We start from the raw sequence: 13,646 nt of genomic DNA on the forward strand, positions 1-13,646 counted from the left end.
ATTTAAATAACTTCTTAATCTATACCTCTGAAAAGTAAACAAGACACCTAAAATATAGCTATAACTTATGATAATTACAAATGCACCATATTTAATTCTCAATTAAATTATTAATAGTAATTAACTAATAATGAAATAATTATAATTAATTACTTTTCTACCCATTATCCTTAAAAAGCCAACAAGGCATATTAAAAAAAAAACTCAATTACATAATGCACATATTTAATGATCAATTAAACAATTAATAACAAAATTATTATAATCTAATAAATCTTAAACCCTACTAAAACCACAACCCACACCAAAATATTAATAAAAAATTGAGAGGCAGATGTACGATGGAAAATTGCATGCACAAACGGGTTTGTGCCTCGTTTGTGCATGCAAAAATCCTCTGGGGCATGTACTAAAACTATTTTGCGAGTTGCAAATAATTTACGACTCAGAAAATAATGTATTGCAACTTGCTATTTGCGTTCCCTTCCTAATAGTGACCTCACAAGTCATGTATGAATGTTTTGTGGTCGCAAAACACTCGCAATTTACCGCCCTCTTCAAGAGGGTGGTTATGCAATTGCAAAGGTAATGGGTCCCCTGGGGACCCCTTCCCCTTTGCAAAAGCAGGGGGAAATATATTTTAGTGGTCCTAGGGACGTTCAAAGGGTGGGGGGTAAAGGGTAAGAGGCCTCAGCCAACCTATGGCAATAGAGCTGATCTGGTGAGGTTTACTCGCTCATGACAATGGGAAACGCCTTCCCCATTAACGTTGAAGTACTTGTGGATGTACTGAAACGAGTAGAAGAAATCAATTATTCCCTGGAAACAATTCCAATTTATTTTGTCGTATTTTGTAGCAAAGTGAGAACATTTATAGCCAACACGTGTTTCGCCCCTTTGCATCGGCCATCTGGCCTGGGGCTTCCTCAGGGCTTTATAAATCGGTGGCTGGGTTAGGAATGACAATCTGTCCTTACCCAAAGAGCCGCTGTGTGGCAGAATTCTGGTCTGGCGAAAAACGGTTCAGGCGTCTGTTGCGGTCAGTCGGTTCTCGGTCCAGGGACCACTACCTGCCCTAAAAAAACTTAAACGGAAATGTTTCATTTTTTTTTCAAATGCAGCCGGTTTTCCTTTACTTTAAGGAAACGGGCTTCATTTAAAAAAAACTGTTTTATTTAAAAGCAGTTTCAGACACGGAGATCTGCTGAGCCCAGCCGGCCAGCATACCTGGGAGGCCCAGTCATTCTCGATAGGGTTGCAAATTGCGAGTGCCTCATGAATATTGATGAGGCATGCAATTTGCAACCCTATTGAGAATCGCAAACAGTGTCTCTGACATTTTTGTATATGCCATTTTGTGAGTTTTAAATTGTGACTCGCAATTGAGCGCAATTGGTGACTCGCAAAATAACATGGTCGTACATCTGACCCTAAGTTAATTGCACAAATCACATTTTTAAGTATCATCCCGGGGTTGGGCACTCTCAGGTGCCATGGCATGCGTGGTGGCATACTTGTCAATTTTTTATTGTTGTGCTGTGTACCCATGGAGCTACCCCATTTCTCTTTTGGGGATGGGCAAGTGGCATTCTCAACAGAAGTGTCAGGGCATTCCTTAGCTCATCCTCCTCCGTCATCTATCTAGGCACCCCTCCTGTGTAGGTACAGGAGCGTGGCTCAGTTACTGCCTCACAGTCCAACCAGAGCTCAAGTTCATGCCTTGGATCAGTAGTGCACTTCACACCCACTGAAGCATTGCCCCCACTTTAGACCAGCACACCGGGCCTTGAACACCACTGCGTTCTGCACTCGCTCCCCAGTCCCACACAGCCTCGTCAGGCTGCAGAGACAGGTGTTCCTCCACAGCCGGCGCAGATGTCCCAATGACTGCCCTCACTGTTTCACAGGCCTTCCAACGCAGCCTGCCTCAGCAGGTTGAGTCATGATTGCACTACCCAGCTCCGTCCAGTTCCAGGAGCTTCAAGCACCCAGTCACTCGGAGGCAATCACGCTCAGCATGCCTGCCATAGCCTTCCTTCAAAGTGACTGGGCCCAGCAGTGGAAGGTGAGCCGGTCCACAGAACCCGCACAGCTCAGGCCTACCCATCGGAAGTCACCACCTCCTTGGCATGTCCCGGGACCCAAGTGCGGTCTCATGAGGGCACAGGAATGCTGAGTTAGCTGTTAGAAGCAGAGTTGTAGCTGGCACAGCGTAACACACTCAGAGTGCTCCGCCATTGTTTGTGGCAGGCCGCTCGCCCTTCACTTAAAGTTTCTAGTTTATTATTGACTGCATTGAAGCAGAATCACACTCTCCGTCCCAACCGTTAACTGCAATGTTCATCAAACTAATTGAAGAGTAACTTTGATCACTGACCGTACAACTTGAGCTCTGGCTTTTCTCTTGAAGATTTATGTCACTTTCTTAGAGGTCATGGCTCCCAGTCTCCTACTCAAGTCTTAATCCCTCCTGTTTCATTTTCACACTACCTTGTCCTATTGTCAATCATCATGTTTAAATTCTGCTGGAGACTTTGGCTGTGTCTATAAACCGCTTGCTGCAATTAGACATATTTGTTAATCTTGATCCCCAGACCTAACTGAAACCTGACATAACACCTCAAGAAACACCATGGACCTTCAGTTTTTCCCTGATTGCTCCATTATTTGTGGAGCTCAATGAGGCAGGACTTGTCAATGAGTTGCAGTGATTCCCCAGAAATGTATCCACTGTGAACAGTTACCTATTGACACATACTCATCTACCTTATGTTTGCTTCTGGACATTAAATGCAATCTTCATTAGAATAAGCATTATGTACCACTCACATTTTGAGAATTCATCCTTTCTCGAGCAAAGCATGAGGCACCTTAGGAATAGCTAATGCTTTACAATTCTAAAGTTTTTCGAAATACTTTTAGCTCTAATGAGGCTCTGATCATGATATTGCTGTGGATCTGTCTACCTTCTGCTTATTAGCCAATAATCTGATTCCACAATACTGCCTAACTACCCACATTAAAGTTTCTACCAATGATTTAATGAACTCAAATTACATTTGCTCACTTCTGATAAAGATTGGTCGAAGCACTGTCTAATTAGTGCTCACACATAGCTAAATGTATGACAAACCTGAAAAGTGATCGATCAGATTTCCGAACACCAATAACATTGATGTTAAAACAATAGTATCACTGACTTAGAATGATCTTCAGCTTACCTCTCCTAAGCAAGATGCAAGTGCCTGCACTACTAAATATATAAATGCATGAGAGTCCTTGCCAGTTACCTCTATTATTAGTAAAAGAAAAAGACCCAAACCCTTAGCCAATTTGTTCTCTTGAGAAGGTTTTAATGAAAGAAGTTCTCTGATGGTGACGGGAAATAATTGAAGACAGCTTCCCTCTTTCTCCAATTTAAAGGGAAACTGTCTTCAAGAAATTGATGGTTGAAGGAGACTTTTTAAGAAATGCTTCAATAATGTAAAGGTAAAATTCATCAAATCTATTACTGACACTGCGAAGAACTGACCTAGACAACTGATCTGAGTCATACAAATATGTAAATCAAGGGCAGCATCAAAAAGCAATAGGTTTTGCAGTGGAATGCACACAGCAACACCATTGTGCAACCCTTTCACACAGATACTTGAGTGAAAGGGTAAGATATTTACAAAGCAGCGTTCAGCTACGCAAATTGGCTTAATGGCACTTTCTAAATATGGAGCAGGGATTGCTCCACCAGAGCGTCCTAAAAAGTGATGATTCGGTCGAACAATGTCCTTGTAAATATGCCCCCATCGTATTCCACCCTTTCTTTCATGTAAAAGAACCTGATACCAAAGGGAAATCACTCTTTGATGAGAAAGTTAAACTGATCAAACTTCCTAATTTTCTGAAAAATCTGAATGTCAGTCGTAAATGCAGAGCTAGTTGGGTGCCTTTTAGAAATTTCAAATGGTGATCTGCTGAAAAATAGTACAAGGATAAAATTTCACAATCCGATTATGGTCAATATCTCCAAAGATCTAACCTATTGTTTCTTACCTCATGGACTAATATAGCGAGGTCATCTCTTACACAAGGTATTTTTCTTGATTGCCTCAAAGTAGGATGTCTTGCCCCTTTTGGTCAAACCTTCTGGTGATGGTGAAGGCCTTGATAACTCCCAGCTTGTATTTGTATATCCATTTCTCCCAAAATGTCATTGAAAGTTTTCTAGGCTCACAATTTAAACTTTAAATCACTGACAGGTTTAACAATTTGTTACATCTATGTTGAGAGCAAATAATAAGCAGTATCAAGAGTCTGCCAAAGAAAAAGTCCTCCACGTTTTGCTTGGTTACCTGGATTGTTTTGACATCTCCCTGCTCATGTTAACTTGGCCATATACAATAGTCTTGGGATTGTAGAACTCTGTGGTGGGCGAAGGATGTTAAACTTGGATTTCAATGGTTGGAAATGAATGCCGATAAAACTAGAAATGGGTGTGGACAAACCTTATAAACTGCCCTGTTCAAAATGGGGGTCTCTCCCTAGAATGTTATCCAAGATTTCCAACCATGATGAAGTGCAGTCTTTTCCTTTGTCGTCATGTTTTCCCTGTGAGACATTTTCTATGAGGATTTCAAGGGAGGATTCGTGCCTTGCTAATAACTTCAGTACTAATCTTCATTACAAGGGTTTTTATCGTCCTATTTGGTACTCGCTTAATTAGACATTTGACACATTTTATGTATACTATTCAATGCAAGACTGTAATCGTGGCTACCGGTAAGAGTCTCCCTTTCTTTAGCCAATCAAGAAGTGGTCTCAACAAACCTCTAACTATCCTGTTCTTTACGTCATTCTATCCTTATTAGTTTACTTAAAGATCATATGGGCCTTAATGTTGTAGCTCCTAATAGCTTGACCTCTTATTTGAGTACACTGTTGCAAAAGAGCAAATTTGGCAAACTTCCTTTCTAGTCCAGATAACTGACTCTATTGAGTAATACATGTTTCTATTCTGACTCCAAACCTCATTAATATTTGCCCAGAACCTAACAGAGCCATCACCAACAGCTTAGGGATCTTATATCACCAATATGAAGGAGATATATCTTCATTTTTGTACATGCCAGAAGCTACAAGCCCACCTCTCTTTGTTTCCGGCAAATTGGGCTGATGCACATACATGCTCCTGCTGTAACTGGTGATTTTTCAATACAAAACTAGTGTTTACTGTGCATTTAAAACGTTAACCTCTTTAACTTTCTCTTGAAATATTTTGCTGAAGTTTCTTGTTTTAATTTAAGGGAGTTTTTGGAAAGAGTGGGCAACTTTGTTTTATTGGTGGCTTTTTGATGCTCTCTTACCCCTCGTTGTTTGCGAAGAGGTACACTCATTTTTGGCCCTTTTGATAGTCCACACAGTTAAGAGTGTTAGGCTCTAGTGGGCTGATACCTGTTAGAAATAAAAGCTCAATGCTCAAAAAAATAAGTCTGATTTAAGGACACTCCCCTACTGTTATTGGTGATTTTCATTAACAAAATTAGTGCTTACTGTGCATTCAAAACTTTTACCATTTCAACTTTGCTCTAAAATGTCTTGCCTAATCTGTTTGCTTTAAGCTTGAGGGGTTCTGGGAAGGAGGGGCAGTTTTGCTCTATTGACAGCTTTTTGATTCATTCTTACTTAACGTTATTTGCGGCAGAGTACACTCTTTTTTGGTCATTTTGGTTGGGTCACGCAGTTGAGAAGTGTTGCGCTCTCATGGGCTGGTGCATGCCTGAAAAAAAGAGCCCGGTGTTCTATTAAAATCTGGCTGATGAGTGAATGTGATGTTGGTGCCCCAAAGGCAAGCTCATCTGCACACATCTGCGCCTGCCAAAGGCCAGAAACTAAGGCTTTTCGAACAGCCAGATCTTTTATTATTCCACCTCCCTGTTGCTGACCTGCCCTATGGATCTCTGGGAGAAGCACTCCACATACAAGCATTGTGGTTTTAGAATCTGTACTCCATTAGGAATGGGTCTACAATGAAGGGAAACAGAATAATCATTTTTAACATGTTCAGTATTAATTGTCACTTGCTGGATGAAAGACAACTTCCTGAAGCTCAACACAGTCAAAACGGAAGTCCTGATCTTCGACAAACACACGGCCCTCTGGAACGACTCCAGGTGACCGTCGGAACTCGGACCCACACCCATGCCAAAACAGCACACCCGCAAACTTGGCATCATGCTTGACAGCAAACTCTCCATGAAACATCAGGTCAACGCCGTCTCCTCAGCCTGCTTCAACACACTTGGCATGCTCCTTAAAATTTTCAAGTAGCTCCCCACCAGGACTATAAAGACTGATACAGGCCCTCAGGACCAGCCGACTGGACTATGGCAATATACTCGAGGCAGGTACCACCACCTAACCCATGCAGAGACTCCCGACAAACCAGAATGCAGCCACCAAACTGGTCCTCAACCTGTCCAAGAGAACCCCAATCATCCAGCACCTAAAGGACCTCCACTGGGTACCGGTCCAGAAGCAATGCCATTTCAAGCTCCTGGCCCACCCTTTCCAAGCCCTCCACAACCAAGCAAGAACCCACCTACATGAACCACTGCCTGCATTTCCACTGACCCCCCAGGAACCTCCAATCTGCACACCTCACCCTCACACAGATCCCTCACATACGCCGCTGCCAAACCGGGGGCGTTTCTTCTCTCATCTTGCCGACAAAGCCTGGAACACTCTCCCCGTCGATTTCAGCTCCGCACCCCTACTTCAGGAAGGAGCTCAAGACCTGGCAGGCACCTGGATACACTCTCAGGTGACAAGTCATTCTCTAACAGTATGACCAGATTGATTGGTGGATTGCTTCACCATCATGCTGAAATTCTGGAATTTATTACCAATCACTCACCTGATGTGATGTTTCTCACTGAAACATGGCTGAATCAGTCCGCTCACGCAGGGGCAACGCTAGTTCTATCTTTTGGTTATACCATCAAAAGGAGTGACAGAATTACCAGCAGGGGGTGGGATTGCTATCATATATAAGGATCACTTTACCTGACAGCTATATCAATTTAATGTTCCAAAGTGCAAGAACATGCTGTTTCAGATTCAAATGATCAAGAATTGTATGTTTTCGGTCTTACTGGTCTATAGTTTCCCGAGCGCTGAAAAATATTTTTTCTGGCGGACTGAATCTCCTCATTAGTTCTGAAATTCGCCAATTTTAACATTATTGGTGATCTTAATCTGCACTTCGAGCAGGACAGATGATCCTTAATCACCTCACACCTCAATTATTGTAACATCTTGTATTTAAGTACCACCAGGAAGGTGAAAAGCAGATTGCAGATTGTATGTAATGCTGCAGTGAGATTATTATGTCACTTTCAAAATGCTCCTCATTGTCTCAGCTGCTTTACAATCCGCACTGGCATCCAGAACTGAAGTTCATATAGTTCAAAGCAAAGGATCATGAAGAAGCCGGGCGCACTGAGTTTCTTATGTGATGTTAGATTATTTGTAGAGAGCACAGCTGCCCCAACAAAGGGGCGTCCTGGCGCTGATAGCAGCTAAAGGAGAACCACTGAAAAAAAGCAAAAGAACCTACTGTGCAGGGAAGAGATGTGTCTTAATTGCCTTACGGAGTACCAAATAATTGGTCAAGCCGTGGATAGACAGTGGGAGAGAGTTCCAGAGTTTGGCTGCCAGTTTGCAGAAGGAGCGTCCACCAGCCCGTACTCTCCTTACCCTAGGGACCACCGCCAGAAGTTGACCCATGGAACGAAGTTAGCGGGAAGGCATGTAAGGTGAGAGCAGGGTGGCCAGAATGCCAGGTGAGGAAGAATTCAAGATTTTAAAAGCAATGCAGAGGGACTTAAACTCCACTTGTCTGGCCACCAGTAACCAATGTAGTCGGCGGATGGTACTAGAAGTGGAGCAAGTTCTCGGGAGGCCAAGGAGAGTTCTGGCCACCACATTCTGAACCCTTTGTAATCTCAAAGTCTCAGACTTATTGATCCCCAGATAGAGCAAGATGGCGAAATCCAATCTGGACAGAATGGCAGTCTGAATGATAACCTGTCGAGTGGACGGATCAAAGTAACCTAGCAATAGTTGGAGCCCCCGCAGAATGCCGAAGCAGGTCCCTGCCAATTTTTTGGTTTGGACCTGAAAGCTAAGGGCCGTGTCCACCCAGACACCCACATTTTTTACCACCTTTTTAGGGGTGGGAGCACAGCCCAAGGTCGTAGGCCACCAACACTCGCTCCGCAGCTCTACATCGCACCCAATCAGCAGTACTTTATCAACTGTCTTCTTTGCTTTAGCCCTGTAACCTGACCAGGGCATTAAAATATGCAAAACCAATTTGGTAGTGATACCTACCCTGCTTCAAATTTACCAAGAAGGGAGGATACACTTTTCGAACTATAGCTCTAGTATTATGGAATAATTTGCTCAAATAGCTATGGAAAAAATCTAATCATTTCTGTCCCAGGAAGAAGTTGAAGACTTGGTGGTTTGCAGCCTAAGTTTGGTCTTATTATGGAATGTCACAGTAGAAGCAGGTAGTGCTATGCAACCCTTGTGGGGGCAGCCATGCGTGGTACAAATTTGTTTAACATAAAATACACACAGTTTTATATCAAGATTTCTTCTCATTTTGTTCACATCTGGCACAAACCTTGCCAATTTTTCAAAGCTAGGAGGCGATTCATATCTTGGCAATATGTATACTTTGCGAAACAGTGACAGAATATAAATACCGCCAAGCTAAAAGACCACCAAGCAAATTTAAATGCGGGCAGACATTAGGTTTAATCATGGTGGTGACTGCTCCATCGCGACCTTGATTAAACCCCTCCAATGGCCATGTGGAGTAAGAGCTTGCAGAGGCAAACCTCTAATTCTGCCCTCTTACTTCAGAGTGGCAGAATTAGAGGTCAATTTTCATTGTCTGTCACTGCCAGGAAAGCTGCTCTTGCGGTAAGAGACTGTTAAAACTGCTAAATGGTCCCCTCGCCTTTTGAGAGGACTCCCATAGTACGGGGAGCATCTTTTTTATTTTCTAAAAGAAAATCCCATGTTGATGGAGCCCTGCAGCAAACTGTAAACAGCACCCCGTGATGGCAGTTCTTACCAATGATTTAGAAATGACTGCCAGCTTGACAGTCATTTCTCAATTTGGCGGATGGAGAAGTCTCAACCTGGCATACGTTAAGTCCTCCACCAGGCCAGTAAAGATGACTTTGTTCGCCAACTCTTAAATTGGGCAGTAAGTGAAAATCCATAATTTGAAACTCATCTTAATACCCGAGGTTCTCTTGAAGCTCATCTCTCTTGCTTTGTTGTCACACACCTGACTAGGCCTTGAAGAAAGAAGGAAGCATCCCCTTTGAAACATGAGTAAGCCACATCAAAGGCATTGACAGATTTCTACTACTGGAGAAACTAATGTGTATGTTGAAACAGTTTTCAAGTCCTGGGGTCCTAACTTGAACACCACAAGTGATAATGCGATTAGATTGATGAGGTTATGGATGAGGGATACATTTTATCAAAACATCTTTGCAAATGTGTTTTGAATTATCGATATTGCTGTGGCCTAATTTTAATTGATTCTCTTCTACAGATCTAATTCATGGTATCTTTATTAATTTTGCTACACAGCAGTAACATAATTGTTGGTTAGCTTTGATTGTGGTAGTTCTTCGCCATATTTAAAAATCTGTAAAAACTGGAAGAAAATAATTCACTTTTATAAGACTCTTCTTTATTATTGCCTGCCCTCTTCCTACCCTTATGTAGCTGGTGTGAAAAATCAAATCATTTACCCTGCTCTTTAATGTTATCTTGAGATGTCAATGAGAAGGGAGTGTATATTAATATTCAGAAAAATCGGGATTTATTAAAGATTTTGGTTTAGAGTAAAACATAGTAAATTTGGCTAATAAACAATTGACGTATGTACTTTTACAGTAAATCTATAGTATACGGTGCACTAGTGGCATGGAAAGCTACATTTTATCTGTGGACTACAACACTTGCGTTAGAGTGGCCAGAAAAACTTGGCTTCAGGCCTACCTGTGTAGCTTGTAAACCTGCAGGCGAACATCTCAAAATAATCCATTCTCACTGGAAAGAACCCTACTTCTAAATATTAAATGTCACCCCTTAGGTGGCCTTGTAGCCCACATGGTAGGGTGCCTAGTATTCAGAAAACTAGAATTATTAGGTCTGGGCAAAAGGGCAAACTGGGTGCCTGTACTATATTCAAACGGATGTTCTTTCAGCTCTTCACTTATCTCGTTCCAGGAACGTCCTTTCATGAAGAAGTCTACTAAAGGTTTTCAAAGTGATTGAAACATTGAATTCATAGGCATTTGTCAGTACCTCAAATACATTTTATGCTCATGAACAGTTTGATGAAATTATAGATCCATACTATTCTTAACATGTGCAGCCCTTGTCTTTACTGATTATGAGTGCTGTTCAATTTCCTTGTCATGCACATTCAGTACCACAAGAGCACTGTGCCTTCACAGTAGCATATATTTGGAGCAGTCAATGTTAGTGTCATGAGAGATGTCATTCATTAAACTAATTTTGTATTAAACCAAATTGTATCAAGGAGCAATCACTGCTCCGAGGTTTGGAGTCATTAATATGTTTACAAAATCTCGTATTATGACAGACAATGCTTAATTTCCTTTCTATTCCTTGACTTAGACAGAGTTCTTTCTTAACTCAGATTTTAACTTACACTCTCAAAGAAACCCAATTTTTTTTGCAATAACAGAATTTGTATAGCCTGGATCTTTATGCAGCCTTCGGAAACTAGTCAAAGATGCACCTTTTCAACTAAGACACCTGCTTCGTCTGCAGCCCACCTATTTTCTGCCTTTTTTTTTACTGTTACACGAACAGTTCTAGTGATCCATCTAGGTACAAGTTTGCCAAGACTTGCTTTCTTTAAATCTAGTGATATTGGTGATTTAGTTGAATATTCTGGTAAAGAAAAGTCCCTTCCTCCAGTGGAAATATGTTTGCTATTCTATACAAAAGTGGTGGTGATTCAGCCAGACGATTATCCACAGCACATAACCCTCCAAAAGAGAATGTCCCACGTCCTCCATACATCACAGGATATCTGCTGATGACTTCAAATATTTAAAGAGCGAATGATCAGGCACTGCTCATGGAATAAAATTGCAACTGAATCCTCGGCTAGTGATGCTGCACACAAGTTGGTGTTGGTTGTTTTTACTGAAGTATGTGCCTCTATTTTACGCTAACTGTTTCTAATGCACAGAGTATTTGTATGGTCTCCTCAATTTCTTGGCTCTGTCTATCGATCTATCTATCTATCTATCTATCTATCTATCTATCTATCTATCTATCTATCTATCTATCTATCTATCTATCTATCTATCTATCTATCTATCTATCTATCTATCTATCTATCTATCTATCTATCTATCTATCTATCTATCTATCTATCTATCTTTGTTCAAGTCTTCGCTTCATGAGTTCATCTAAGTGTCGCTGGTGTAGAAGCATCTACCATTTGCTTGGCCATAAATAATGTTGGCACTCCTTATGCTACCCCTGGCCGTGAGGGGTCATGAAACCAGAATGAGCAGAAAGTAAAGAGGGCTTTAAGGTTCGACTTTTGCCCTTGCCCTAACCTATTATCAAAAGGCTGATGAGGCGAAAGGAGGAACAAGCGGTTATTCTTCAGCTAGCATAAAGGTTGAGGGGGTATTGAGTTAAATCTGCTACTGAGTGATTAAAATAAATAGACGGCTATGCGTGGAAGTCACCACATGCAATGTATTTGTCTTACAATAATAAAATTATGAACTCACAGAGTAATTTGGCTCATGAAACTGACACTTAAAAGATGTCAATGTTTTATTCATCACAGATATTTTGACAAGCAGAATTAAAGACAAAAATGAAAAGCGCGCCCCTTCTAACTAACAGGTAAGAAACAGCACTAATTTAGAGACATGAGATAATTCTATATCTTTGAAAAGCAGTGCTAGTGTCATTTTCCCTTAAGAGTAATTTCAATAGGAGTATTCCCCGAGGGAGGAACTGCCACCGTCATGCCAGGTTTTCTCATCCTCTTTTCAGAAGGAATTTTGTGAGGCCTGTTAGGCAAAGGGAATAAGCACGTGAACATGCCAAGTATTAATGACCCCCCTCACAGGTGAATTAGCAGGTCCTGTTAAAATATTCATGTAGCACTGGTTCGGTGTATACAGCGGCAAAGAAACTGCACATTTCTATGTCTATTTTGATGGTACTATTAATCCACTTTTCACATTTAACATGGGCAATTACTGCCTAGTAACACATAAGAAAATGGGTGTTGGCTAATACCTGAGCTAGCACAATTAGTCTGCAAATTGTCATAACTAAAGGAGTACACTGATTGTTTGCATCCATTTCATCACTCTTGCACAGTTCTAAAGTTCCCCATAAATGGGGTTTGTCGATGACTAGGATTGAGATTACCTTCCAGAGTGTGAGGTTGTAGTTAACAGGAAAAATCTGTAATGTTTTTATACCAGGTTTGGCGTAATTCTAAGAAAATGCTTCCTGTTTGCGCATACAATCACAGCTCAGAAACACTATTTTAATACGACTAAATCGTGCCAAATAATTTTATTACTGGAAAATGCTCAAATCAGATATGATTTTCCGACCTCATTTGTTGATAAGCAGAGAACACTAAGGAGAAACAATTTTAATTTTAGAGAAGATTTTAATTAGGGCTGTTTATATTGTTGATAACATTCATTTTCAAAGCAGTTTTTGTATTTAGCATTCTGATCTGGTTTGCACATGCGACTTGCATTCTTGACAGAGTATGCTGCAGTGTCGTCTCTCTCTTCGTTTTCTGTTCTTAAGTCCCGTTAGATCACACACTCGGCAGTCACGCAGTCGCACTGAGCCACAGTAGTGACCCTGTAGTTGATGTATCTTCCGTCTCTACAAAGTAGTCTGACCTGCTTGCTGCTCATTTTCACCTCCTTGCAGCAGGAACATTTGCGTTCCAGTGTTTGTTTTGAAGGAACATACCTACAAAGAAACGTCAGAATGAGAATGGAAGGTTACTTAAAGACAAATTTCACAAATGATCACATTAATTATGTTGTCTTATGAAGAACAAATTTAGGTGAAGCAACATTTTGCACAACAAAATGATACCCATATTTTTTCATTTGTTTTCGAAGGACTTTAAATTAATTTTATTTTGCTAGAGAATAAAAAAGATGATGTTTATATATGTTGCATTTTAGGAGATGTGTTTTCATAGTGTTTTTTAAAAAGCGGTGGTCTTAAAGCTCCTACAGTAGCCATGGTCTCACATGAAGGGTTCTGGCTAAGGGAATGTTTTTACATTATGATACTCAGCTGCAAAATCCTAAAAATGGATTTTAGGTAGTCTTGGCCAGCCCAAATCTGCTCAAACTCGAATCAGACATTGTTTACCGTGATGTAAGGTTCCACAAACGAGGTGCCTGTCTTTGAGACTGCAGGCTTGGCATTCCACCTCAGATACAGTAGCTGATACAGTCGGTTGAAGCTGCCTCAGCACAGCACAAGTGAAACAACAGCAACAGAGGTTGGTTGGG

General features: G+C 41.1%; 1 protein-coding gene across 1 annotated transcript in view; it reads right to left on the reverse strand.

Moving 5' to 3' along the window:
* Positions 1 to 12,923: 12,923 nt before the first annotated feature.
* Positions 12,924 to 13,646, reverse strand: part of LOC146860912 (intestinal mucin-like protein) — an 89,830-nt gene continuing 89,107 nt past the window's right edge. The window contains exon 12 of the mRNA XM_085646180.1: positions 12,924 to 13,089. Within this exon, the coding sequence (XP_085502306.1) occupies positions 12,924 to 13,089 (166 nt within the window). The remainder of the gene's footprint in view (positions 13,090 to 13,646) is intronic.

The sequence above is a fragment of the Triturus cristatus genome, chromosome 3_1 (assembly GCF_964204655.1).
Source record: "Triturus cristatus chromosome 3_1, aTriCri1.1, whole genome shotgun sequence".
In the NCBI taxonomy this organism is placed as follows: domain Eukaryota; kingdom Metazoa; phylum Chordata; class Amphibia; order Caudata; family Salamandridae; genus Triturus; species Triturus cristatus.